The 25,083-nt window shown below is 48.2% G+C and overlaps 1 protein-coding gene across 5 annotated transcripts in view; it reads left to right on the top strand.

The window, feature by feature from the left end:
* ANO10 (anoctamin 10) overlaps window positions 1-19,245 on the top strand; it is a 262,801-nt gene extending 243,556 nt beyond the window's left edge. For all 5 annotated transcript variants that reach the window (XM_011950982.1, XM_011950978.1, XM_011950981.1 and 2 more), the window contains one exon: window positions 18,608-19,245. In XM_011950982.1, the coding sequence (XP_011806372.1) occupies window positions 18,608-18,676 (69 nt within the window). In that variant the 3' untranslated portion in view covers window positions 18,677-19,245. The remainder of the gene's footprint in view (window positions 1-18,607) is intronic.
* The last annotated feature ends 5,838 nt before the right edge of the window (window positions 19,246-25,083 follow it).

Raw genomic sequence — 25,083 nt, 5'->3', positions numbered from 1 at the left:
TTCTACCTTTGCCTCCTCATAGTTTAACTCCCACTTATGAGTGAGGACATGAGATGTTTGGTTTTCCATTCCTGAGTTACCTCAGCTAACGTCTCCATTGGTCTCCAGTTCCATCCAGGTCGCTGCAGATGCCATTATTTCATTTCTTTTTGTGGCTGAGTAGTATTCCATGATATATACACCACATTTTCTTTATCCACTCGTTGGTTGATGGGCATTTGGGCTGGTTCCATATTTATGCAGTTGCAAATTGTGTTGCTATAAACATGCATGTACAAGTATCTTTTTCGTATAATAATTTATTTTCCTCTGGGGAGATACCTAGTATTGGGATTGCTGGATCAGGGTAGGTCTATTTTTAGTTATTTAAGGAATCTCCACACTCTTTTCTATAATGGTTGTACTAGTTTACATTCCCACCAACAGTGTAAAAGTGTTACCTTTTCACTGTATCCATGCCAACATTTATTACTTTTTATTTTTTGATTATGGCCATTCTTATAGGAGGTATTGCGTTGTGGTTTTGATTTGCATTTCCTTGATCATTAGTGATGTTGAGCATTTTTTCATATGCTTGTTGTCCATTTGTATATCTTATTTTGAGAATTGTCTATTCATGTCCTTAGCCTACTTTTTGATGGGATTTTTTTTTTTCCTTGCTGATTTGAGTTCTTTGTAGATTCTGGATATTAGTCCTTTGTTGGTTGTATATATAGATTGTGAAGGTTTTCTCCTACTCAGTGGGTTGTCTCTTAACTCTGCTGATTATTTCTTTTGCTGTGCAGAAGCTTTTTAATTTAATTAAGTCCCATCTATTTATCTTTATTTTTGTTGCATTTGCTTTTGGGTTCTTGGTCATGAAGTCTTTGCCTAAGTCAGTGTCTAGAAGAGTTTTTCTGATGTTATATTCTAGAATCTTTATGGTTTCAGGTCTTAGATTTAAGTATTTGATTAATCTTGAGTTGATTTTTGTATAAAGTGGGAGATGAGGATCCGGTCTCATTCTTCTACATGTGGCTAGCCAATTTTCCTACCACCATTTGTTGAATAAGGTGTCCTTTCCCACTTTATGTTTTTGTTTGCTTTGTCGAAAATCAGTTCACTGCAAGTATTTGGCTTTATTTCTGGGTTCCCTATTCTATTTGATTGCTCTATATGCTTTTTTTTATGCTGGTACCATGCTGTTTTGGTGACTGTGTCCTTATCATATAGTTTGCAGTCGGGTAATGTATGCCTCAAGATTTGTTCTTTTTGCTTAGTCTTGCTTTGGCTATGCAGGCTCTTTTTTGGTTCCATATGAATTTTAGGATTTTTTTTTTTTTTGTAGTTCTGTAAAGAATGATGGTAGTATTTTAATGGGAATTGCATTGAATTTGTAGATTGCTTTTGGTGGTATGGTCATTTTCACAATATTGGTTCTACCCATACATGAACATGGGATGTATTTCCATTTGTTTGTGTCATCTGTGATTTATTTCAGCAATATTTTGTAGCTTTCCTTGTGGAGGTCTTTCACCTCCTTGGTTAGGTATATTCCTAAGTATTATACTTTTTTTTTTTTTTGAAGCTATTTTAAAAGGGGTTGAGTTCTTTATTTGATTCTCAGCTTGGTCGCTGTTGGTATATAGCAGGGCTACTGATTTGTGTACATTAATTTTGTATCTAGAAATTTTTCTGAATTCATGTACCAGTTCTAGGAACTTTTTGGATGAGTCTTTAGGGTTTTTTAGGTATATGATAATGTCATCAGCAAACAGCAGCAGTTTGATTTCCTCTTTACCGATTTGGATGCCCTTTGTTTCTTTCTCTTGTCTGATTGCTGTGGCTAGGACTTCCAGTACTATGTCAAATAGAAATAGTGAAAGTGGGCCTCCTTGTCTTGTTCCAGGGGGAATGCCTTCAACATTTTTCCCTGTTCTTTAAAATGTTGACTATGGTTTGTCATGGATGGCTTTTATTACCTTAGGGTATGTCCCTTCTATGCTGATTTTGCTGAGGGTTTTAATCATAAAGCGATGCTGGATTTTGTCAAATGCTCTTTCTGCATCTATTGAGATGATCATTTGATTTTTGTTTTTAATTCTGTTTACGTGGTGTATCACATTTATTGACTTGCGGATGTTAAATCGTCCCTGCATCCCAGGTATGAAACCAGAGATTTTTGTTTTTTATTTGATTTATGTGGCATATCACATTTATTGACTTGCAGATGTTAAACCATCCCTGCATCCCTGGTATGGAACCCACTTGATCATGGTGGATTATCTTTTTTTTTTTTTGAGATGGAGTCTCGCGCTGTAGCCCAGGCTTGAGTGCAGTGGCGCGATCTCGGCTCACTGCAAGCTCTGCCTCCCATGTTCACGCCATTCTCCTGTCTCAGCCTCCCAAGTAGCTAGGACTATAGGTGCCCACCACCACACCCAGCTAATTTTTTTGTATTTTTAGTAGAGACAGGGTTTCACCGTGTTACCCAGGATGGTCTTGATCTCCTGACCTCGTGATCTACCTGCCTCGGCCTCTCAAAGTGCTGAGAGTACAGGCATGAGCCACTGCGCCCAACCATGGATTATCTTTTTGATATGCTGTTGTATTCTGTTAGCTACTATTTTGTTGACAATTTTTGCATCTGTGTTCATCAGGGATGTTGGTCTGTAGTTTTCTTTTTTTATGTCCTTTCCTGGTTTTGGTATTAGGGTGATGCTGGCTTCATAGAATGATTTAGGGAGGATTCCCTCTTTCTCTATCTTTTGGAATAATGTCAATAGGATTGTTACCAATTCTTTGAATGTCTGATAGAATTCAGCTGTGAATCCATCTGGTCCTGGATTCTTTTTTTGTTGGTAACTTTTTAATTACCATTTCAACTCACTGCTTGTTATTGATCTGTTCAGAGTGTCTATTTCTCCCTCGTTTAAACTAGGAGGGTTGTATATTTCCAGGAATTTATCTGTCTCTTCTAGGTTTCCTAGTTTATGCACATAAAGGTGTTCATAGTAGCCTGAATGATCTTTTGTATTTCTGTGGTATCGTTTGTAATATCTCCCGTTTCATTTCTAATTAAGCTTATTTGGATCTTCTCTTTTCTTAATCTCACTATTAGTCTATCTTTTCAAAGAACCAGCTTTTTGTTTCATTTATCTCTTGTATTGTTTTTATTTGTTTGTTTGTTTCATTTAGTTCTGCTCTGATCTTGGTTATTTCGTTTCTTCTGTTGGGTTTCGGTTTGGTTTGTTCTTGTTTGTCTAGCTTCTTGAGATGTGACCCTAGATTGTCTTTTTGTGCTCTTTCAGACTTTTTGACGTAGGCATTTTGTGCTGTGAACTTTCTTCTTAGCACTACCTTTGCTGTATCCGCACCGCCTTTGTTGTATCACAGATGTTTTGATAGGTTGTGTCACTATTATTCAGTTCAAAGAATTGTTTAGTTTCCATCTTGATTTCATTGTTAACTCAATGATCATTCAGGAGCAGGCTATTTAATTTCCATGTATTTGCGTGGTTTCAAGGGTTTCCTTTGGAGTTGATTTCCAGTTTTATTCCACTGTGGTCTGAGATAGTACTTGCCATAATTTCAATTTTCTTAAATTTGCTGAGACTTGTTCTGTGGCCTATTGTATGGTCTATCTTGGAGAATGTTCCATGTACTCATGAGTAGAATGTATATTCTGTAGTTGTTGAGTAGAATGTTCTGTAAATATCCGTTAAGTCCATTTGTTCTAGGGTATAGTTTAAGTCTGTTGTTTCTTTGTTGACTTCCTGTCTTAATGACCTATCTAGTGCTGTCAGTGGAGTACTGAAGTCCCCCACTATTATTTTGTTGCTGTCTATTTCATTTCTTAGGTCTAGGAGTAATTGTTTTATGAATTTGGGAGATCTAGTGTTAGGTACATATATATTTAAGATTGTGATATTTTCTGGTTGGAGTATTTCTTTTATCATTTTATCATGTCCCTGTTTGTCCTTTTTAACTGCTGTTGTTTTAAAGTTTGTTTTGTCTGATATAAGACTAGCTACTCCTGCTTGCTTTCGGTGTCCATTTTCAATGAATATCTTTGTCCACCCCTTTACCTTAAGTTTATGTGAGTCCTTTGAGTCCTTATGTGTCAGGTGAGTCTCCTGAAGGCAGCAGATACTTGGTTGGTGAATTCTTATCTCTTTTGCCATTCTGTATCTTTTAAGTGAAGTATTTAGCCATTTACATTCAACATTAGTGACATGGGTTGACTGTGTCCTGGCCCAGATCTCATCTTGAATTGTACTTTCCATAATCCCCATGTGTCATGGGAGGGCCCAGTGGGAGCTGTTTTAATCATGGGGGCGGTTACCCTCACGCTGTTCTTCTCATGGTGGCAGGTGAGTTCTCATGAGATCTGATGGTTTTATAAGGGGCTTGTTCCCCTTTGCTCGGCACTTCTCTCTCCTGCCACCATGTGAAGAAGGGTGTGTTTGCTTCCCCTTCCCCCATGATTGTATGTTTCCTAAGGCCTCCCCAGCCTTGGAGAAATGTGAGTTAATTAAACTTCTTTCCTTTGTAAATTATCCAGTCTTGGGCACTTCTTCAGAGCAGCATGAGAACGGATTAATGCAATTAGTATTGAGATGTGAGGTACTCTTCTATTCATCTTGTTATTTGTTGCCTGAACGCCTTGTTTTTTTCATTGTGGTGGTGTTTTTTAGGTCCTGTGAGATTTATACTTTAAGGAGATTCTATTTTGGTGTATTTTGAGGATTTGTTTCAAGATTTAGAGCTCCTTTTAGCAGTTTTTATAGTGTTGGCTTGGTAGTGGTCAATTCTCTCAGCATTTGTTTGTCTGAAAAAGACTATCTTTCCTTCATTTATGAAGCTTAGTTTCGGTAGATACAAAATTCTTGGCTAATTGTTTTGTTTAAGGAGGCTAAAGATAGGACCCCAGTCCCTTCTAGCTTGTAGAATTTCTGATGAGAAATCTGCTGTTAATCTGATAGGTTAATCTGATAGGTTCCTTTATAGGTTACCTGATGCATTTGCCTCACAGCTCTTAAGATTCTTTCCTTCATCTTGACCTTACATAACCTGATGACTACGTCCCTAAATGATAATCTTTTTGTGATGTATTTCCCAGGTGTTCTTTGAGCTTCTTATATTTGGATGTTAGATTTCTATCAGTTTTGGAGAAGTTTTCCTAAATTATTCCCTCAAATATGTTTTCCAAACTTTTAGATTTCTCTTCTTCCTTGAGAACACCAATTATTCTTAGGTTTGGTCGTTTAACATAATCCCAAACTTCTCAGAGGTTTTGTTATTTTTTTTTTATTCTTTTTCTTTGTGCTTGTCAGATGGGGTTAATTTGAAAGCCTTGTCTTTGAGCTCTGAAATTCTTTCTTCTGTTGGTTCAATTCTGTTGCTGAGACTTCCAGTGCATTTTGCAATTCTCTAAGTGCGTCCTTAATTTCCAGAAGTTGTGATGGTTTTTTATTTATGCTCTCTATTTCACTGGAGATTTTTCCATTCATATCCTGCATCATTTTTTTTTAAAATGTCTTTAAGTTGGACTTCATCTTTCTCTGGTGCCTTCTTGATTGGCTTAATAGTCAACCTTCTGAATTACTTTTCTAGCAGTTCAGAGATTTGATCTTGGTTTGGATCCATTGCCGGTGAGCTAGTGTGATCTTTTGGGGGTGTTAAACAACCTTGCCTCTGCTATATTACACAGGTCATCAGGAAAGTTGGGGAAAGCCAGCAGCCACAGGCCTTACCCAGCCCCCATGCAGCCCACAGTCCAAAAGGCCAGTCTCCCTCCCACCATGCCCCCACAACAGCGCTGAGTTTATTTCTGGGGCTGAGAAGTTTCCCCAGGCTACATGCCTCCCAGCCGAGAAAGCAAGCCGACTTAGTTCCTGGCTGTCCCACAGAGCCTGCGGCGGCAGTCCACCTCCTTCAAAGGGTCTGTGGATTCTCTTGGCTTTCCTGGTATGTTCCTGCAGTAGTTCTTGGAGCAAAAGTTCATGATGTGGGTCTCCACGCACTGCTCTGTTTGCCCGAGTGGAAGCTGTAGGTTAGTCCTTCCTTCTATTTGCCATTTTCAAGTTCAGGGCTCACTCCTCACTGCTTCTCAGTTCTCCAATTGCAAAAGCACATTCAATATTTTTAATTAAAAAAGGCATATGCTTCAAATATTATCCAGTTTATTACTAACTGTACCCCATTAAAATGTGTAACCTGGAGGAAAAAGAATGGAAAGACAGTCCCTTGGTGGTTCAGTGCTGTGTGTGCCCCGGATGTGTTTTGATGGCCTTTTGTCACCAACTGGGACAGCATTGTGTCACTTTAGTTCTAGATTTGCGAAAATATTGACTGGCTGCCGTGTGTGCTCAAGATCCTGTAGCATAGCAGTGAGGAGTGTTCAGTGACATTTTCATCAACCTGTATTTAGTGATCAGTATTGGTTACAGGGACTGCCACTCAGGAAGGGCTATAGGTAATGGAGAATTAAAGTGAAATGAAAGGTGTTGGGGAGAAGCAGTAATTAATCCTGCTTGTTGAGGTTTATAGGTGGGAATGAGTAAAAATTCACTTTTCTGAGGGAAAATGATGTCAAGTGAATAAAGGCTAGAATCCCTGCCTAACACTTACTGTGTTGTTTCTATACAAAAATCAAGCATAGTCAGTCAACCATCCGTGGCTCCAGCTTCACCCAGGTTCTATAGAAGGGGTGCCTAGTGCCTGCAATTCTGACGACTCACAGCCATCAGCACCCAGGGGTAGCCCTTCTCAACTGGCCAGCAACAGGGCCCTGCTCTTGGGGGAAGGGTACATGGTAATCTTTTGTGCAGTGAGGGGATATAGAATTTTAAAAATCATAATGTTGTAATTATCAATTTTATTTTATTCATAGTAGTAATATTGAAATTTTAAATGACATTATAGAGGATATAGATATTTGCATTTATCAAAGGGCTATACAGTGTTCAGATGTGGGGGAAACTGCCCTGGGAAAGATTATAAAGCTGATAGGAAACATTTATACTTTCTCTGTGGCCTGCAGTTGTGGCTACATTTCATAAGGATCTGTTTTCACCTTGGTGAGGGACTTGGTGTTTCTGAAGAATGGAACCAATCCCCTCTGCCACCACCAGGGGTCCTTCGATGCCTGGGTGCCTCCTTTACCTTCCCAGGTGTGCAGAAAGTGGGTGCAGAGCTTCTCTGGGCAGAGAAGGAGCTCACCCTTTGGCAGCTGCTCCTACTCATCCCACTTTCACTTTCCTTGTCGCCATTGGCAGTGTTTTCTTAGATTAAAGTTGTTCTCCCTTTATAGTTAACATTAACATTTACTAAGTTGTGTTGAAACTGATGTGGGCAGTGGACTGTCTCCTACATTTCATTTAGTGGGCTTTTACCTCATCCTTTAACTTTCTAAACTGAGTTTCTTTCTCATGCCACAGTGAAATTGTGTCCCCTCATACTCCATGAGTCAGGACTCCAGTGGGAGGCTGGACACTGGATTACCTCTGACCACCAAGGCATCTTTCTTAGATGGCCACCACTGTGCCACCCCCGCTCAGGGTCCTTTTAGAGACTCTTTGATTTTGAGAGTGCTTATTTCTATTCTTTGGGCTTTTAAACTTTTGTGTCATGTCTTGATCTAACCAAACTGTCAAGCTTTCAGTTCCTGGATCTGTAAATGTCACCTAGCCATGGCTTTCAGTGAAGGAGCCTGCGGAGGGTTTCTTTGGAGCAGCCACTTGTGCTTGGTGTCCCCTGGCCTGGCCACGCCTCCTCTCCCGGCCTGAACCTGAGCCCTGGCTCTCTAGCTATCAACATGGAACCTGCAGATCAAAGATGAGGGCTGGCTAGATGGTCATCTTGGCCTTGGATGGTCACAAACTTCTCTGGGTCTCATCTCTCAAGGGCCCCAGGTGACCTGTGTGGCAACATAGGGGACTCTCTGGCTTGTGAAAGAGCAATGCTGCCGCCCTCCTTGGCTCTAAGGGCTTACAGACAGGAAAGTAGTTATTCCTGAAAGACTTGGCACCCTTCCTCCCAGGCAAGGAGGAGGGAGCACCTTCCTGAAAAAGTGATGCTGTGGGCCTTGTACGGGGGCTCACACCTGTAATCCCAGTGCTTTGGGAGGCCAAGGCAGACAGATCACTTGAACTAGGAGTTTAAGACAAGCCTGGGCAACATGGTGAAAACCCATCTCTACAAAACATACAAAAAATGAGCTGGGTGTGGTGGCACACTCCAGCCTCCCAGCTACTCAGGAGGCTGAGGTGGGAGGATCACCTGCGCCCGGGAAGTCCAGGCTGCAGTGAGCTGTGATTGTGCCACCGCATTTCAGCCTGAATAACATAGGGATACCTGATCTCAAAAAAAAAAAAAAAAAAAAAAAAAGAGGATTGTAGATCTCGCTGGCTTCTGAAACAGCTCACCGCCATCTTACAGCAGAACCTGGGTGGAAGATCTCCTCTTTGCATTTCTGTTTACAAAATAACATCACAGCTGTAGATCTAAATCTAGTTACGGTGAAACTAGAAAGAAGCCATGCCAAAGTTATTTTTAAAAGAAACTTCATTCTTTGCCCTATGATTTGGAGGCAAACTGGTTACATGTTATTTTTACATTACTGTTTGCAAAAATATGAAAATTTCCCCCTTTCTCAGAATTGGTGTCACCTTCATTGTCTTTTTGGTCTTCCCATCTGGGAACATCACTCCCATGTCTTCCTCACTCTTTGTTGCCCTCTTACCTATGTTGCCGTAATACACATAGTTGATGGTCATTCCAGAAGTAATTGTAGCTTTTGTAAATAATTATATTATTTCCTTAAGATTAGTCATAGGTTGCTCTTGATGTTAGGGACTTTGATTCTTTTTATTTACAATTATACCTCTACTTTACAAGTGTCAAAATACTGCCCCCATCTCAGCCTCAGGCCACTGCTCTAGTACCCTTGGTCGATGTCTGCAGTACACCCCCAGCCCACTGTTCTCCATGCTCATATCAGGATGTTTCAAAAAACCGTCCATTCAATTCAGCCTTTTAAGGAGCATCTGTTGCCAGCTTTTTCTCTTCATCCAGTGGAGGAGACATGGCTTATTTTAACCTTTCTTGTTCCTGAATAATTTATTAATGTTTCTGCTCCCTTTTGTGTGTTTAGTAAACTGCAGTCCCTTGCAGATTGAGGTTTCTAGTTCTGCCATGCTCTTTGTTGGCGGTGCTCTTCAGCAGCTCTCCATCCCAGCCAGCTGGTGACAAGAGGCCATCAGAACACATCTGGGGCACACACAGCACTGAACCACCAAGGGACTCCTTCCATTCTCTTTCCTCCAGGTCACACGTTTTAATGGGGTGCAGTTGGTAATAAGTTGGATAATATTTAAAGCACATGCCTGTTTTTTATTTATTAAAAATATTGAATGTGACAAAGTTGTAAAAACAAACAAAAAATATTATATGGCATTAAATCCATCCCTCAAGGAGCTTCTGTTCTAGGAAGACACCCTTCTCCCCCAGGCTCCTATGGCTTGCCATGCATGGGCAAGAGGAGAATAAACTGTCCTGTTGCTCTCTCTGGCTCTGGAGTCCAGGGAGTCCTGCCTGAAGATTCTGAGGAAGTTGTGATTTCAAGGATTCACCTGCCTCTTTTAGCTAGGAGAGTAGGAGACCTGGTCTAAATCATTTTTGTTTAAAGGAAGTGCCTCTGCATCCGAGTTTCAGCTGCTTGAGCATTTGTGATTTTGCCAACTGTCTCACTGTGGTTTCCACATTTTCTTGTTCTTGTTCCCGTTGGAAGCCTTTCTTTAAAAAAAAAAATCATCAAGGACTTCTGGATATTTTTTAAAAATTGATTCTTTTTTTGTGAGATGGAGTTTCACTCTTGTCACTGCAATGGTGGACTGCAATGGTGCGTTCTTGGCTCACTGCCACCTCTACCTCTTGGGTTCAAGCGATTCTCCTACACTAGCCTCCCGAGTAGCTGGGATTACAGGCACCCACCACCACACCTGGCTTTTTTTTTTTTTTTTTTTTGTATTTTTAGTAGAGACAGGGTTTCACCATGTTGGCCAGGCTGGTCTCAAACTCCTGACCTCAGGTGATCCACCTGCCTTGGCCTCCCAAAGTACTGGGATCACCAGCGTGAGCTACTGCACCCACCCAAAAAAAATGATTCTTACAGTTTTTTTTTGTTCGTTTTTTGAGACGGAGTTTCACTTTGTCACCCAGGCTGGAGGGCAATGGCACGTTCTTGGCTCACTGCCACCTCTACCTCTTGGGTTCAAGCGATTCTCCTACACTAGCCTCCCGAGTAGCTGGGATTACAGGCACCCACCACCACACCCAGCTAGATTTTTGTATTTTTAGTAGAGATGGGGTTTCACTATGTTGGCTAGGCTGGTCTTGAACTCCTGACTTCAAGTCATCTGCCCACCACGGCCTCCCAAAGTGCTAGGATTACAGGCATGAGCCACCATGCCCGGCTGATTCTTAAAGTTTTAAACACTCTTTAATATCTTGCTAAAATGTGTGCATATAGATCAAGATAAGGTTAACCTAGTGTATCTGGAGCCAGGCTGCCATGGTTTCAGAGATTTAGCAGAAGCAGGAAATCTGAGCCAGGTGTGACAAGACAAAATTGGATTCACACCAATAATTCAGAGATACTTACAAGACCTCGTGGATTGGAGGTGTGATCCAGTTGAATCTGAATCTCAAAGCACAGGTGACCCCGGTGGACAGTTGGGTGATATTATTATAGTACAAAAATGAAACGTCTAGATCCGACATCAGGGCAGGGCAGGGCAGCCTGCAGGTTAGGAGCCGGCTCTGGAGCCAGGCAGCCTGGGCTAAAACCTGCTATAACCTGGTGCAAGTTTCTCAGCCTTTCTGTGCCTCTGTGTTTTCTTTAAAATGATAACGGTGTGTCTCTCATATGGTGGTTATGAGGAGTAAGTCAAATGTGCATAGCGTTTAGAACAGTGCCTGGCATGCAATGTGATATAAGTGTTGGTCACTATAAATTTAAATTACACACAGGTAATATAGCAGACATGAAAAGTTATATCAACAAAGGAGGTAAAAAAGGTTTTGCTGTACAAGAGCGATTAGAAATGTAGGAAATGGGGAGGTAAGTAGCCAAGATTGGCATGAACCTGGCACAGGGAACCCTAGGAAGCATAGGACTGATACCCAGACCCACGGGCCTGAGCCCTACAGCCTGCAGGAACCATCTAGATGGGTGCGCCCACTCCGTGCTGCAGCCTGGGGTTATGCAGAAGGGTCTGTTGGATTAGTTGCTAGGTGATTTCATGTATATTTGGGGTATCCATAACTTGGAGATAATATCAGTGCCCACTGAGAGAACATGAAAGGACAGAGGGGATGAGCAGCCCTGGTGAGGGCTCGCCGCCCCGATGACATTTCCCAGACCCAAGGAGGTTGGTCCGTTTTGCTTGGTCATTTTGTGTTAGCATCCAGCTCTTTCTGGCCACCTGTGGAACCTCATGGCCTGTAGCATTCGCAGGTGTGTGAGGAGTCCAACAGCCCAGATTTGGGAGGTGGCTGTAGTTAATCAGACATGACTAGCTCCCTGTTCCAGAAGCGTCAGAAAAAGTGTGTGCCTGGGGATGGCTGGAAAGCCAACCTCTGGCTTCTGTGGGCTCCTCGCTCTCCATGGGAAGTAATTTGCAGTCTCACAATATCTCCTTTCAAAGTCCTTTAACTTCTGTTTTGGGAAATTTTGCTCTGAAACCCAGATGTGCAGAGAAAACAGGGCTCAAAAAATCATTTGAGAAACAGACATTACACCTTTGTTTCCCCTTTTTGAACTGACATCCACCCACCCCACGGTCAGCTCGTGCGGTTAATGGAGGGTGTCGTAGACTCCCTCATACGTCTCCTGTTGCGTGAGCGGGAGCGTTTCTGGAGTGGGGATTTGATTTTCTTGGAGGAGTCTTTGTTTCTAGCTGGGACCAAGCTGATTATTTGGCACCATCCTTCTCCCACACAGGCGTAACTGCAGACCACCTTCCCCTTCACCAGAGCCACATCGGAGCTTGCTAGCCATGATTTCTGTCGCACTTCCCCGCCACCCCACCCCGACCCTCACCCAGCTTCAGCTTGCTAGCCATGATTTCTGCCACCCACCCCTCACCCAGCTTCTGAGTCAAAACCTTAGGCTGGGACCCAAATCTGCACTGTTACCAGGGCAGGTAGCTGTTGGGAACCCTGAAAGCCGGTGCTTCTGACATAAAGCCCATGCTACTGGTGTGTTTTCTGTGATCCCATACATGGGACTGGCCAGTTCGTGGGTCATAGTGTGATGCTGACTTCAAGAACTTGAATATGTGTTACATGAGAAAAGAGGCTTTTCTCTTTCATACACATCAAAAAAGAGGCTTTACAAGTTCATCGGAATTACACTGAGGTTACTGGCTAAATTAGAATTTCTCTGGCTGCTACTGCAGGCTGCAAGCTGGTCCCTCTTCCAGTTTTCATGGAGCACCAACTCAGTGCCAGGCACTGCCATAGGCCCTGGGGTCTAGTCATGGCCCTGCTCTCTGGAGACCACATACCAGGAAGGATGCAACATTTAAGACAGAAAAAAAAATCTGCAAATAAACAATGAATAAACCAGATGGTAATGAGAGGAGTGCAGGAATTGAAATAGAGGGATGGGATGGTGACAGGAGAGGAGGAAATAGAGGGATGAGGAAGAGACAGGCTGAGGACTGAGTGGCAGAAAGGAGTTGCCAGCAAAGCTCAGGCAGGGCAGGCAAGCCTGGGTGGAGGGAGCTGGTGGCTGGAGCAGAAGCAAGGCTGGAGTGCAGGGCAGCAGGGTATGAGGATGAGAGACAAGAAGGGATGAACTGCAGTCCCCAGCGTGGTGGGGACCTTGGAGTGGCATACTACAGCCCCCCATTTAAAACCCTGCTTGGGCTGCCTTGGGACAAGAGTGGGACGGTCTGGGGTGCAGTCTCAGTGCAGGCAGGGGCACAGCCTTGAGGAGGGAGGCAGGAGCAGTGGGTGTGTGACAGGTAGAGGCGCTGGACTTGGGGAGCAGGCATCCGCAGAGATGGCCGAAGTTCCACGGTCTGAGATGCTGGCTGGTGGTGGCACTGCTTCCTGAGATGGGGACAACTGGAGAAAGACTGGCTGGGGTGGGAGGTGGGAGCTGGAGCACTGGCACTTGTGGTTGCCCGCAAGTCTTACATTTTTACATTTTGTCAAGTATTAAAATGAAGCAACAATCAGAGGGAGAGGTGGGCGTAACTCCCTCCAGGACTGCGTGGTGGGCTGCTGTAGGCACCTTCTTGCCCCTCTACTCACTGCTATCGTGGCTGGTTAGAGCCTTATGGCATCACCAAGCCCAGACAGCCTTGGACTTTTTTTGTTGTTGTTGAGACGGAGTCTCGCTCTGTCGTCCAGGGTGGAGTGCAGTGGTACGATCTCAGCTCACTGCAAGCTCCGCCTGCCGGGTTTACTCCATTCTCCTGCCTCAGCCTCCCGAGTAGCTGGGACTACAGGCGCCCGCCACCTCGCCCGGCTAGTTTTTTTGTATTTTATAGTAGAGACGGGGTTTCACCGTGTTAGCCAGGATGGTCTCGATCTCCTGACCTCGTGATCCGCCCGTCTCGGCCTCCCAAAGTGCTGGGATTACAGGCTTGAGCCACCGCGCCCGGTCAGCCTTGGACTTTTTAATCATTGTATTATGATATTTTCAGAACACTGTTTGAGGTAAACTTTCCAATAGAGATAACAAATAAAGTCTTTGTGAAAATAGGTGCTTCAGAAGCCCCACTCTCCTTTTTTGTCTAAATTGTCAGGCTTGATTTTTGCCCTGACTCTAGTTGTATGTCCCCAATAAGCTGTGTAGCTTTGTGAGTCCCCAGGGCCATGTCAGTGACACCTGTAGAGAAGCCTGTGCTTGTGGTTGCAAGGCGTGAATAAGCTTGAGTGGAGGAGGCTCGAAGTTGACCCTCCCTTCTTCCCTGCCATTCCCCTTCTCAGGGAGACTTGGAGGGTGGCTTTGTTCCAGGCAGTGGCTCTCCACCTCACCTGCATGTTAGAATCACTTGGGAATCTTTGAAAAGCCCCTGTGCCCAGGCCACACTTAGGTGCATTAAATCAGATTTTGGGTGGGGGAGTGGGAATGGGTGCTCATGATGCTCTGTTCTCAGGCCTGCACACCTAAGGCTAGGGTTGGCCAGGGGAGCCAGGTGCTGCTGCTGGGCTGAACTGAACTGGCCTAGAACTCCATTCCCAGATACCCTATGTGGCCACCGGCCTGGCTCCATCCCAGCCACTGCACCCTGCACTCAGAGGACATGAACGGTGGGGCCACTAGTGAACAGTAACTGATGACACATGGGATTTTCTATCCTTCAGTCAAGGCCTCCCCAGACAGATTCCTTCTGTAGGTCGTGGTTTGGGAGGGGGACAGGGGTGAGAAGGAGTAATGGAGTAGTTGCTAGTAGATTTCAAATTGAGCAGGAGATGTAATCAGATGGTAGTGATTCCCTGAATGCTATGAATAGAAGGATCCTAAAGTTTATTGTGGGCTCAGCCAGAGGGAGTCTCTGCTACAAGGCTGGGAGGGAGAAGGAGCCATTGCAGGTTCGTGGTGTCCACCGTGGTTATCACAAGTCTGTGGAGTCCACCGTGGCCATTCCAGGTCTGTGGGAAGCGTTGCAATTCTCAGAAAGTTTTCTGTACTTCTCCACAGAGAAAAGGGGATCCAGTCACCCAGTCTTCCTCAGGTCAAGCTGTGCATTTGGCCAACACACTTAATGACTAGGTTCCTATTATAATCATTAGTAATCATGATGCAAAACATTAGTGCTTTTTAAAGAATAATTTGGAGCATGGATATTTTAATGAGTCACAAGTTACGGGAAAATTCCATTCTCTCTCCATTTTGATACTTTTTTGGAGAAGTTGTCAGCTCTATTATCTTGCTTATATTTTTATGAAGATTTTAATTTAAGGATCCCCAAAGAAGCCAGGTTTTTTTTAAGGGGATAATGTTGCTCACTCCCACCCCACCCACCCTCCAGCCAGGTTTGTTAAGGAGAAGAAGCCAAAGAGCTGAGCTGCCAGAGGCAGCCTGGTGCCTAGGCACTGTCCCAGCCCGCTCAGCCGGAGCCTGCAGTATGGCCTGGGAGAAACCTGTTTCACCTCTTGTGGCCCAAGCTTGCTTATTTGTGAAAGGTGACCCACAACAAATCAGAGATTTGCAAGCCTGGGATAGCCAGTGGAAAAACTCAAGGGCTCGTTAAAAATTCGAGTCTGGGGCCCACTGTAGGGCCTGCATTGAACCAGGTCTCAGGATTCTTAAGTGGCCGTGAGACTGACTGTTCTTCAAGTTTCCTTCCTAATCATAAATGTTGTGATCCTGACGTCGCTTCTGCCAGTGCTCCCACTTCCCCATCGGGGAGGGTGTGGGAAGTGCTCTTGGACCAGGACTGTGGTTAGGGCTCAGCCTCCTCTTCACCAGGAGGGCAGGTTTGCATCACAGTCACTACAGGGAAGACAAATGAGATATTCTTGTTGTAAGTCGCAGGACCTCGTACTGAGGGTTACAGACTCAGATAGCAATTGGTTTACCTAAGAGAAGCTATCTTAGGGCCAGTCAGCCAGTAATGAGTATCTGTGGCTCTGACTCCATTTGCAGCCAAGGGAGGTAGAGGCCTGCCCCATTTACACAGAAAAGGTGTGGGTGTCAGCCACTGACTTCATGACAATTTAACTTGTCTCAGCAAAGCAGGCTGTTGCAGCTCATTTCCTCCAAATCACTTGGGTTTTTCTTTGGACTTTAGCTGCAGGTTTTAATTTCTGGTTCTGCCATTGGCTTAGGGTCTCCCAGCTGGAGATTGTGGGCACAGGCAACCCAGGGAGTCGAGTTGAGCCCCTCTCCATACCATGGCCGTGGGAGGGACAGTGCCCTTGGAAGGAAATCACCTGGTCTGCCACTGCCCTGTAGAGGCCCTGGGAGCACAGCCTTCCTGTCCCCTCCTGCTCTCCTGGCTGCCAAGTTCGCCTTGAGACATCCCATGGCCCTGGCCTAACTTGGGGATCACAGAACTCCAGTGAGGCTTGATCATTCATGGCTTTAAAAGAAGCCTTGCTCCAGGGCAGGTGAAGGAAAGAGCAGAAATGTGCAAATGGCTCCTGCCTGGCCTGAGGCAAGGGAGGACTGGAGGGTCCCTGGCCATTCTTTCTACCTTTGCCACCAGCAGTGCAGTTCAGTGCAGATGACCTTGTGACCTCGCGGACATCCTCAGGCTCTTAGGTGCTGCCCTGAGCAAGGCAGGCACTACAGGTGGGAGGAGCCCAGTCAAGTGAGTTCTGAGTTCCTTCCCCGCACTTGGGTGAAGCCCCCAACCCTGGGCCTGAGAGAAGGGGCTGTGGCCCTGAAGAAGCCCCCCATGGGCACATCAGTTATAAGGACAAGTGGGGGGCACCCCAGAAGCAGCCCCAGGAAGTGAGACAAAAGTCACATTGGGTTTGGTCATTCAGAGGAGAGGGCCCATCCACCCTGGCTACTGTGGAGCAGGGGGCCCCTCCCAGAGAGCTGCTGGATGCTTCTGTGCCTGACCTCACGGGGCTTCCAGCCACACATGCCTTGAAAGAAGCCTCAAATGCTCCCATTTTTATTTTCTTCCCCATGTGGAATGCCAGGGAAATGTGGCTGCAAGGTTCTGTGACAAGCTGGGGAATGTTCTGTCTTCATTATTGTTTTAGTTTAGCTAAATTTCCTGGGCACAATGGCTCATGCCTGTAGTCCTAGCTACTTGGGAAACTGAGGCAGGAGGATCCCTTGAGCCCAGGAGTTCAAGGCTGCAGTGTGATCATGCCTCAGCACTCCAGCCTGGGCAACAGAGTGAGACCCTCTTAAAAAAAAAAAAAAAAAAAAAACATTTTAAAAGTCGTATAAGTATTAAATGATAACAGCTAGAAGAGTCTGCAGTGAACCTGGGCTGAAATACTACAGTTTTTATTTATGGTGACATTTTATATCTGTAGTTAACAGCATGGGCTTGTGGGAAGACCTGAAATGTTAGTAATGGAAGAGGCAGCAGATGCAGAAAACTCTGGGGAGACTTTTACAGGGCCTGGCAGTTCAGCCGCTCTAGGTGTGTGAACTATTAATCAAACCATCTCTATCCCCCTGGCAGGATGAAGGTTATAGAAATCTTACAGTGGTGGGTCATTTGGACAGGGCATGTCCCTGGGCCCGTGTTAACTCCTGTGTCTACCCCCTACTCCGGGCCTGCTGAAATGCTGTGGCCCCTGCAGTAAGAACCCTGTCACCCCCACTGCTGATAAACTGGTCACCTTGACTCTCTGTAGCCCCCTTTCTTATCAAAAGTCATCTCCTAAGCCCTGCCTTGACATGGATAAGAAAGGGCCAGCCAGTCCCCTCCCCAAGCCAAATGCAGAGGGCTCAGCTTCCAGGAGCCATCACTGAGCTGCCCCATGGGAGACAGGCCAGGCTCAGAAAACAGGAGAATGGTCAGGAGTTGAGAGCGCCTTCCTGAGGTACTGCAGAGCTAAAGGCTCCTTAGAAGGGTAAGTTAAAGCAGCAGACAAGGGCTTTGGATAGACAGCCTATGAAAGCGGCTTCTCCCACTGAAAGCCACAGGGAGCGTGGTATTGCTTCCAGCCCTGTGTGGCCCTCTGGGCTCTCAAGATGAGTAGCCAGGTACTGGGGGCACCAGCCACGTTTGCACTCAAGAGTTTTGTTTTTCCATAAGTGAATCACTGTTATCGAAAATCTGTTTGAAGCCAACTTCCACAGTATTATAGTTATTCATTTATTCAACAAATAGGGCAGAGCTGCAGTGGTGTTTTCTAGCCGCAAAACCGAAGTGTCTGGGAGCTTCGGGGCTGGGGTAGGGGAAGGCAGGAGCAGCAAAACTGCCCCTCACACCAATGCCTGACTTGTGGGCACAGGCTCTCCCTTCTGACACCTCCCTGGAAGTCTCCCATCCTGCCCTCCAGGAGGGCGCCTCTATCTTGATGTCACCCTCACGGACACTTAATGGGTTGTTCCCAGTGAGGATGGGGGCGGAGGGGTGAGGGTAAGTCCTGTGGCTGTACTAGGGACAAAAGGCTGGTGAGAAACATCTGATGATTTCGGGCATCTGTTCTGTGCCAGGAACTTCGTGGACAACAATACTTGCAGCCGCCCTGCAAAATATGCACTGTTGCTCTCACTGCAGATTTGGAAACTCCAGCTCAGCGAGGTCAAACTGCCAGGGTCGCTCAGTGCACAGGGGCAAAGCAAGCACTTGGTCCCAAGCCTATGCCCCGTTCTCTCTCAGGCCCTGTCCCCCTATTCCTCTCATCCTGGCCATCCAGGGAGGAGACACCAGCTGCTTCTCATTTCAGTGTCCTTAAAAATCCCTGCTGGTCTGGGCTCACACAGTGCGACATTGCATTTCCACCACACCAACTGTCTGCCATCTCCTCAGAGTCAGACCCAGGGACTTGCCGGAAGCTGCAGGCAGCATCAGAGTCACCACTTCCCTGGGGTCAAAGGCGCTGGCCAGGCTTCCACAGAGAGCAGAGGCCTCTGCCACTACTTAGGCTTCTGTGGCTCACCTGGTGTCCTATTTTCTCTTAACAGCAAATGAAGCTCGTGACTGAGAACCTGAAAGAGGAACCGAAGGAAAGCGGGAAGGAGAAGGCAACCTGAGTGCCCGGTGTGCCCAGCTGCCCTGTTGGCAGAGGCCTGTGTCTGTGCCACACCCACCACGGTGGGGGGGGGGGTACCTGGGGCAGCATCGTGGCTCCTGAACCTAGACCTAATGCTTAGCCAAATGAAGTGGCTCCCATGTGACAAGCACCCGTCTCAGTTTCGCAGTGGCCCAGCTCAGGATCCTTGGCAGTTCCTGGCAGTTCCCCCAGCCCCACCCTGTCTGTTCCTTCCCAGTTCCTTCCCAGGCCCCACACACTGCTCCAGCTGCCAACTTTGCTGCAAAGCCACTGCCGCCCTTGAGCCTCTCACCGTGAGTGAGCCACCAGCTCTCCATGTTCCCCTCACAGCAGTGTCACTCCTGGCCCCACCATGGCCCAGGGACCCGTGGACAGGTTGGGGATGGGGTGTGTGCCCACTGTGCTCATCACAGGAGCCTCAGTTGAGAGCGGGGTACAGTAAGGCAGTGCTTCCCATGCTGGACTGGTTCTCTTTTGCAATATGTTAACAGACCCTTTATCAACATAAACAATAGTAACTGAGCTATTAAAGGCAACCTCTCTGACTCCTGTTGCCCACATGGGGACTGCAATGGGCTTCCCTGTTCTGAAACAAGCATGGGTGAGGTCACCGAAGGTGGAGCGGTGAGATCAGGAGCCCAGGGTGAGGGGCTTGGCTAGAGGCCAGGCACCAAAGCTCATAGCTGAAGACTGGGCCATTTTTGAGAACTGCTGCTGCTGGTGGTGCCTGCCTACAGGGACACTAGGGCTTTCAAATGCAGGGTGTACCCATGGTGCCAAGCCAAGGGCCAGCAGCCACTCCTGGTGCCCTTGCCTGGGCTTGGGCTTGCAGAGAAAAGGGTCCTCCTTGCCCAGTGGTGGTGCCCACCTCCCTGTGTCCCTGGACTGCCTGCATTCACAGGCACAAGCCATGTGCTGCCCACGTATACAGCCCTTCCCACCAGCGCTGGCTATCCTGCTGTAGCCAAGATGCTGCAGACCCGTGGGCACCTCCACTCGGACAGCAGCAGAGGCCCTGGCCCACCGGAGAAGGTGAAGAGCGGGGAGGGCCGCCGTGCTTCCTGGTTGGCAGAGGCCTCTTTCCCTCAACTCAGGAGTCAGGCACCTTGATCCCTCCCCCACCTCAGAGATGGGGCAGCCTCCTCAAGCCAGCTCAAGCACCACTTGTCTTTGGAGGTCCCGACTCCCCTGTCTGCCCCTTCATGGGTGTTTGTGTTGGTCCTGTCAGCCCATCCTATTTTCCAGAGTGGACACGGGTCAGTGAGTTTTGCCCCTGCCCTTACATGGGATGAGCCACTCCAGGGCCTTGTTATTCAGTGGTTGTTCAGTGTTTGATGGACAATTTTTAGCACAGGCTCATGTTTTGAAATGTCAGTGAGTGGCAGCCACCAATATAGGCCTGAGTCTTGAGACCCCAGGATCTTTACTCCGTTTCAGCCTGGGTGCCTGTGTTTGCTGGGAAAGGAGAAAGTTGATATGGCGCCCATGGCACCAGCTCTTGGTGTCCCCCCATCCCCCAGAGCCCGGCTTTGGGAGTCAGTCGCATGAATGTAGTTGGTTGTGAACCAGTGGGTCCTGGATGCGCGGAACGTCAAGCCACCGAATCACTTGCCGCTTGCAGGGCCGCGGAGCCAGACAGCCTCTTCCCAGCACTGTGACTGTGCCCTTCCCAGAAGCTGCCCATCTGCCCTTCCTCAGCGTCTGATTGGGCACAACTACACCGCTGAACTAAGCCTCAGCCAGTCACTGCACAGGGGAGAACGGGACCCTCCAATGAGGCCAGACCTCAGGCACAAGGCCACGGGGGAGGGTGGATGTGGAACCAATCGGGTTGTGTCAAGAGGTATATTGGCAGGAGGGGGAGGTTGTGGCGGTTTGCTAGGCTCTAGCTGGCTGGAGGTGTGGCGAGTTCCTCTCTGTATCCCCCGGGCTGTCATGGATGCCATCTAGCACGCCGCAGGTGCTCAGGACTCAGTGGCATAGTTGGAAGTAGGGGTAGAGGAACAGCGTGTCTGCTGCTCCACATTCTGTAGCTCCCTCGTATCTAAGTTGGACTGAGGAAGACATCTACCGATGCCGTCCCACTCACACCCTGGCCTCACACAACCATACCCTGCGGTCACGGTCTCCGCCTGGAACCCTGGCGGGTCCCCCCTCCCTGCACCTCACTTCATCCCCCAGCCCTTCTGGCCACTGGCTCGCCCACTGTTCTCTTGTCGCTGGCCTCACCTCAGCCTCAGATCCAACCCACCACACCCCCGAGAGCCTCTTGAGGTCCCACTCTCCCCGGCAGTGCTGCCTTAGGGCTCCTAGTGACCCCGCCCAAGAGAACTTACCCACTCTGACCACCCAGTTCCCCTGACACCCCTGAGAACTCCAGAGGGTGAAACCCCCTACCCCCACCCCCACCCAACGGTTCCAGCCCGCCTTCCTCCATGGCTTGCAAGAGCTAGGAGGCACCTGCTTGCGTGAACAGACGTGGACACCAGAGGTACCAGCCCCGCGCCTGGCCAAGAAAAGTGCCCAGAGGCAGAGCAGCCAAGAGTCAGGAGGATGAGACTGCAGCGGCCCCTGAGGGACGGACGGGCAGGTAGGAAGGGCTTTGTAACCCCTGTCCAAACCCTTCATGGCTCAGAGGAGGGAGGCCCACGCCAGGGAACCACAGGAGACTGAACTCAGGTATTTGGACCCCAGGCCCAGAGCTCTCCCGGGCACCGGACAGCTTCCAAGGAGGACAGCTGGAGAGCAGCTGTGGGGCAGGGCGTGGGAAAAGAACCTCGGCCACCCAGGGGAGGCCCCAGTGAGTTGAGCGCAGGCCCCGTTCTCAAGCGCAAGCCCGTTCTGCCTGCGGCCTCAGAGAAGGGTTCCCAGGGAGCCGCCCCCGGCAAGTTGCTCAGACTGGCTCTACGCGCCCCGCGGCTCCTGGGGTATTTGCCCAGACGGCCGTGCCCGAGCGCTCCTGCCTCCCTCAAGCCCTGAGATACAAGCTGTCTCCAAGTCCCACAGATTGTCACTGGGACTTGACCCCACTTGGGGTTTGGCGGCAGGTCTAATTCACTTCACAGCCCAACTCTTCTCTCTCACACAACCAGCCCAGACCGTGTTGAGCCCTGTGCCGTGACATTTCCTAGGTGCCCTCCCCATGGGGGAGGACTATCCCACTCCACACAGGCGGCTCCTGTCACTCTCCAGGGCACTAAAGCCCCACACAGAGGCCAACAGAAACCCCAGAGCATCCCAGGGCTGCAGCCTCGGGGCGGGGGGATCAGGCGGTGGACCCCTCCCCCTCACAGTAGCCACACTGCCATACTCCCCATTAGCAGCTCAAAAACTCAGACTTGAGAACGAATCTTTATTTTAGCAGCTTCACTAGCAAATAAGCGAATGCTCATGGCCAACCAGTCCTGCAGCAAAGCTAGACAGCCAAGTGCCCTCTGGGTCACAGTTGCCTCAGCTGTCCCCATTTAATAGAGGAACCCTGAGGTTTGCAGGGTTCAAGTGATTTCTCCACAGCCCATGTCCACCCACATCTGTCCTTTGCCGTCTCTGCCAAGCCCTGCTACCCCACAGCCTCTGCCCAGCACCTGAGACCCGTGTTCCCAGACTCAAACCCTGCGGCTCCTGCCCTTCTTTCAGCACGAAAGTAGCAACAGGAAGGAGGAAGGCCAAAGGCCACACACTGAGGACCGAAGGGTCCAGACTGGTCCTTACTAAGTTTTAAGAACCCCATGACCCTGCAAGGACAGTGCCTGGCCAGTGCCTTGATAAACAGCCAGACAGTGTGGGCCTTGGGGAACTTCTTGCCAGTAGCTGAGTCTACAAAGCTGCCAAGCTCCAGGCCTCCCCGCATGCGCTCCACGCCCCATCCAAGGGACCTGACAGAAGAGAAGGAACCTGACAGAACCTGGAGCCTCCAGCACCTCCAGGAGCCCAACAGGACACAGCCAGGGCAGCTGTGTCCTCAGGCTTGGGAACACCCTTCTGTCCTGACCACAAGAGGGGCCACAGTCACTTGAGGGGAAGGAAGATGCTTTTCCTGGTCCTGGGAAGGGACCCAGTCAAGTAGGCACCATGGAAGGGTGTGGGGAGCCGCTCATCCCAACCCTCTAAGAGTCAAAGTTAGGAGGTCTCATGAGCTAGCCCAGGGCCCCAGTCAAGACCTGAACCCAGCCTGGCTGGGGCCAGGCTCAGCAACAGGGCCTCATGTTCCTCTGAGCGTTGCCACAGACCCCTGGAGAGCATCATCTAGACCTTGTTCCATGCAGATGCCCAGTGCCACCACCCAGGCCTGAGAAGCCACATGGTGATGGTTTGGCCCAGGAATCTGTATGTTTGACAATGCCGGCATCAGATGCTGTTGCACACTGAAATCCGAGAACCATAGCAGGGTAAAGGGCCTTGCTGGTTTCTGCCCAGGAGCGGCTGATGCTAAAGGCCCCTGCAGAGCCAGCCTCCTTCCCTGCTGACTTGTCACCATGGGGGCAGGTCTGGGGTGCTTCTATGGGGCTGTCAGGGATCTAGAGCCACAAGTATCCTGGGCCTGAACAGGATCCAAGGCAGAAAGGAGTAATCAGGTGCGGGACCCAAGAGACCAGCTTCCTCCCTACCTGGCGTTGGATGACTGACATCTCCCACCACCCTCTGTAAGCCTTGGAGATTCTTGGGCAATTCAGAGATGGCAGCAGTCTCCACTCAGGAGGGAGGAGACCCTTGGCTTCCTGCTGATTGGTATGTGGGGGCCTCACATGATAGAAAAGGGAGGTCTGGTGAAGTTTGTCCCCTAAGTTTGTGGTACAGATCACGCTGATTGCATTTGGCTCAAGAAAGGTGGCCTCCTCGCTAGATCTTAAAGTGCTGGTGAATTTCTTCAGTGAAAGGGGAAAACAGTGGCACAGAGCACATGGATTATGAGGCTCCTTCCCTTGTATTATTCCCACCCACCCATTATTACCTCCTATTTTCACCTGGGAGTCCCACAGCCCAGGGGGTGGATAGATGCAGTCACCGCAAGAAGTGGGGACAGAGCTTTGATAAATCCAGGCCAGCTGACCCTCTGTGGGAGAAAGGAAAACGCACCCCCAAGTCTCCCAGGGCCCAGGCCTGGGCAACCAGCTGAGGTGTGAAGAGCTTCTGGCCAAATCATCAAATTAAAGTGTGCTCAGTACAAGGAAAATCACTGTATATTTCTGAAAAATTAACCAGAAGGGCAACAGTAGGGTAGACGTGGATACGTGGATATGTACCTCCCTTTACATAACTATCTGGCTTAGAAAACAGAAACCAAAGGTGTCTCCATCCTAAGGAAGACTGAAGAGCAACTCAACGTCACCTCTACCTCCCCTTCCCAGAACACAAGGCCACAAACTGGCACCCAGAGTTTGTCCTAGCAAGTGGGGTCAATAAAGACAGGGAGGGCAACAGTGTGGCACAAATGACTGCTTTCTGGGAGTTGCCTGCCCTTCTGCCACCATACTGGGGTGCCCTGCCTGGTCATGGTGCCCTTGTAAGCCGTTTGTTGCAGGAGCTGCTCTCCAGCTATAAATGGCTCTGTAGCTGCTGGCATTTGCACCACAGCAGAAGGAAGAATGCAGGTTTGAATCTGCAATAATAATCGGAATCCAGTGACATGGTAGGCCTCCACCTAAAATATGTCCAGGATTTTGCTGCAATTCTTGCACAAACAACGTTGATGACATTGATTCCTAATGGACAGAAGGCATCTTGGGGACCGAGAGACACTTCTTGCCTAGTTCCAATTTCCTCTCAGACAGCTGGTCCCAGGGAATGGCCATCCAGACCAGGGAAGCTTCCTAGCACTGGAATTCTTTGGGAAATGTTGTGAGCCCAGGTCTTAGCCCCTGAATCCGAATGGTTCCTCATCATGAGGTGTAAGAAGCGGCTTCACCTAATATCATCTACATGCCTACAATCTCTTAGGACCAGATGTGTCACGGAATTTTCACTTGTTCAGGTGTTAGGTAACAAGATGCATATACATGTGTTATGCAACAGCTTGAATGTGGTATAAAGTGGACTCCTATAGTCAATTGCCTTAATAATTGCTTTCCTCAGCTCTCTGTTACCAAAAGGTCAAAGGCAAAGTCGAGATAGTGCCACCTTCTCACACCTCTCCCCACCCACCTGGGCAGCCTGAGGAGTGGGCTCCAGGATCAGGTTAACAGTGCATCCCTGGCCAAGACTCTTTCCTTTTCTGAGTCTCATTGGCCCCTGCAAATGAAATGCAAACAAGGGCCTGCCCTGCCCATCCCTTTCTGTGGGGTTCCATCAGAATAACATCCACATTCTCTGGCTTTTAAGACTCTGAAGTCTGCCTTTAGAAGAGGTTCACACACCATGCCTCTTTTGCTCAAGACTTTTTTTTTTTTT

This window comes from Colobus angolensis, unplaced genomic scaffold (assembly GCF_000951035.1).
Source record: "Colobus angolensis palliatus isolate OR3802 unplaced genomic scaffold, Cang.pa_1.0 Scaffold311, whole genome shotgun sequence".
Taxonomy (NCBI): Eukaryota; Metazoa; Chordata; class Mammalia; order Primates; family Cercopithecidae; genus Colobus; species Colobus angolensis.
This window is presented reverse-complemented; position numbering and strand designations above follow the sequence as displayed.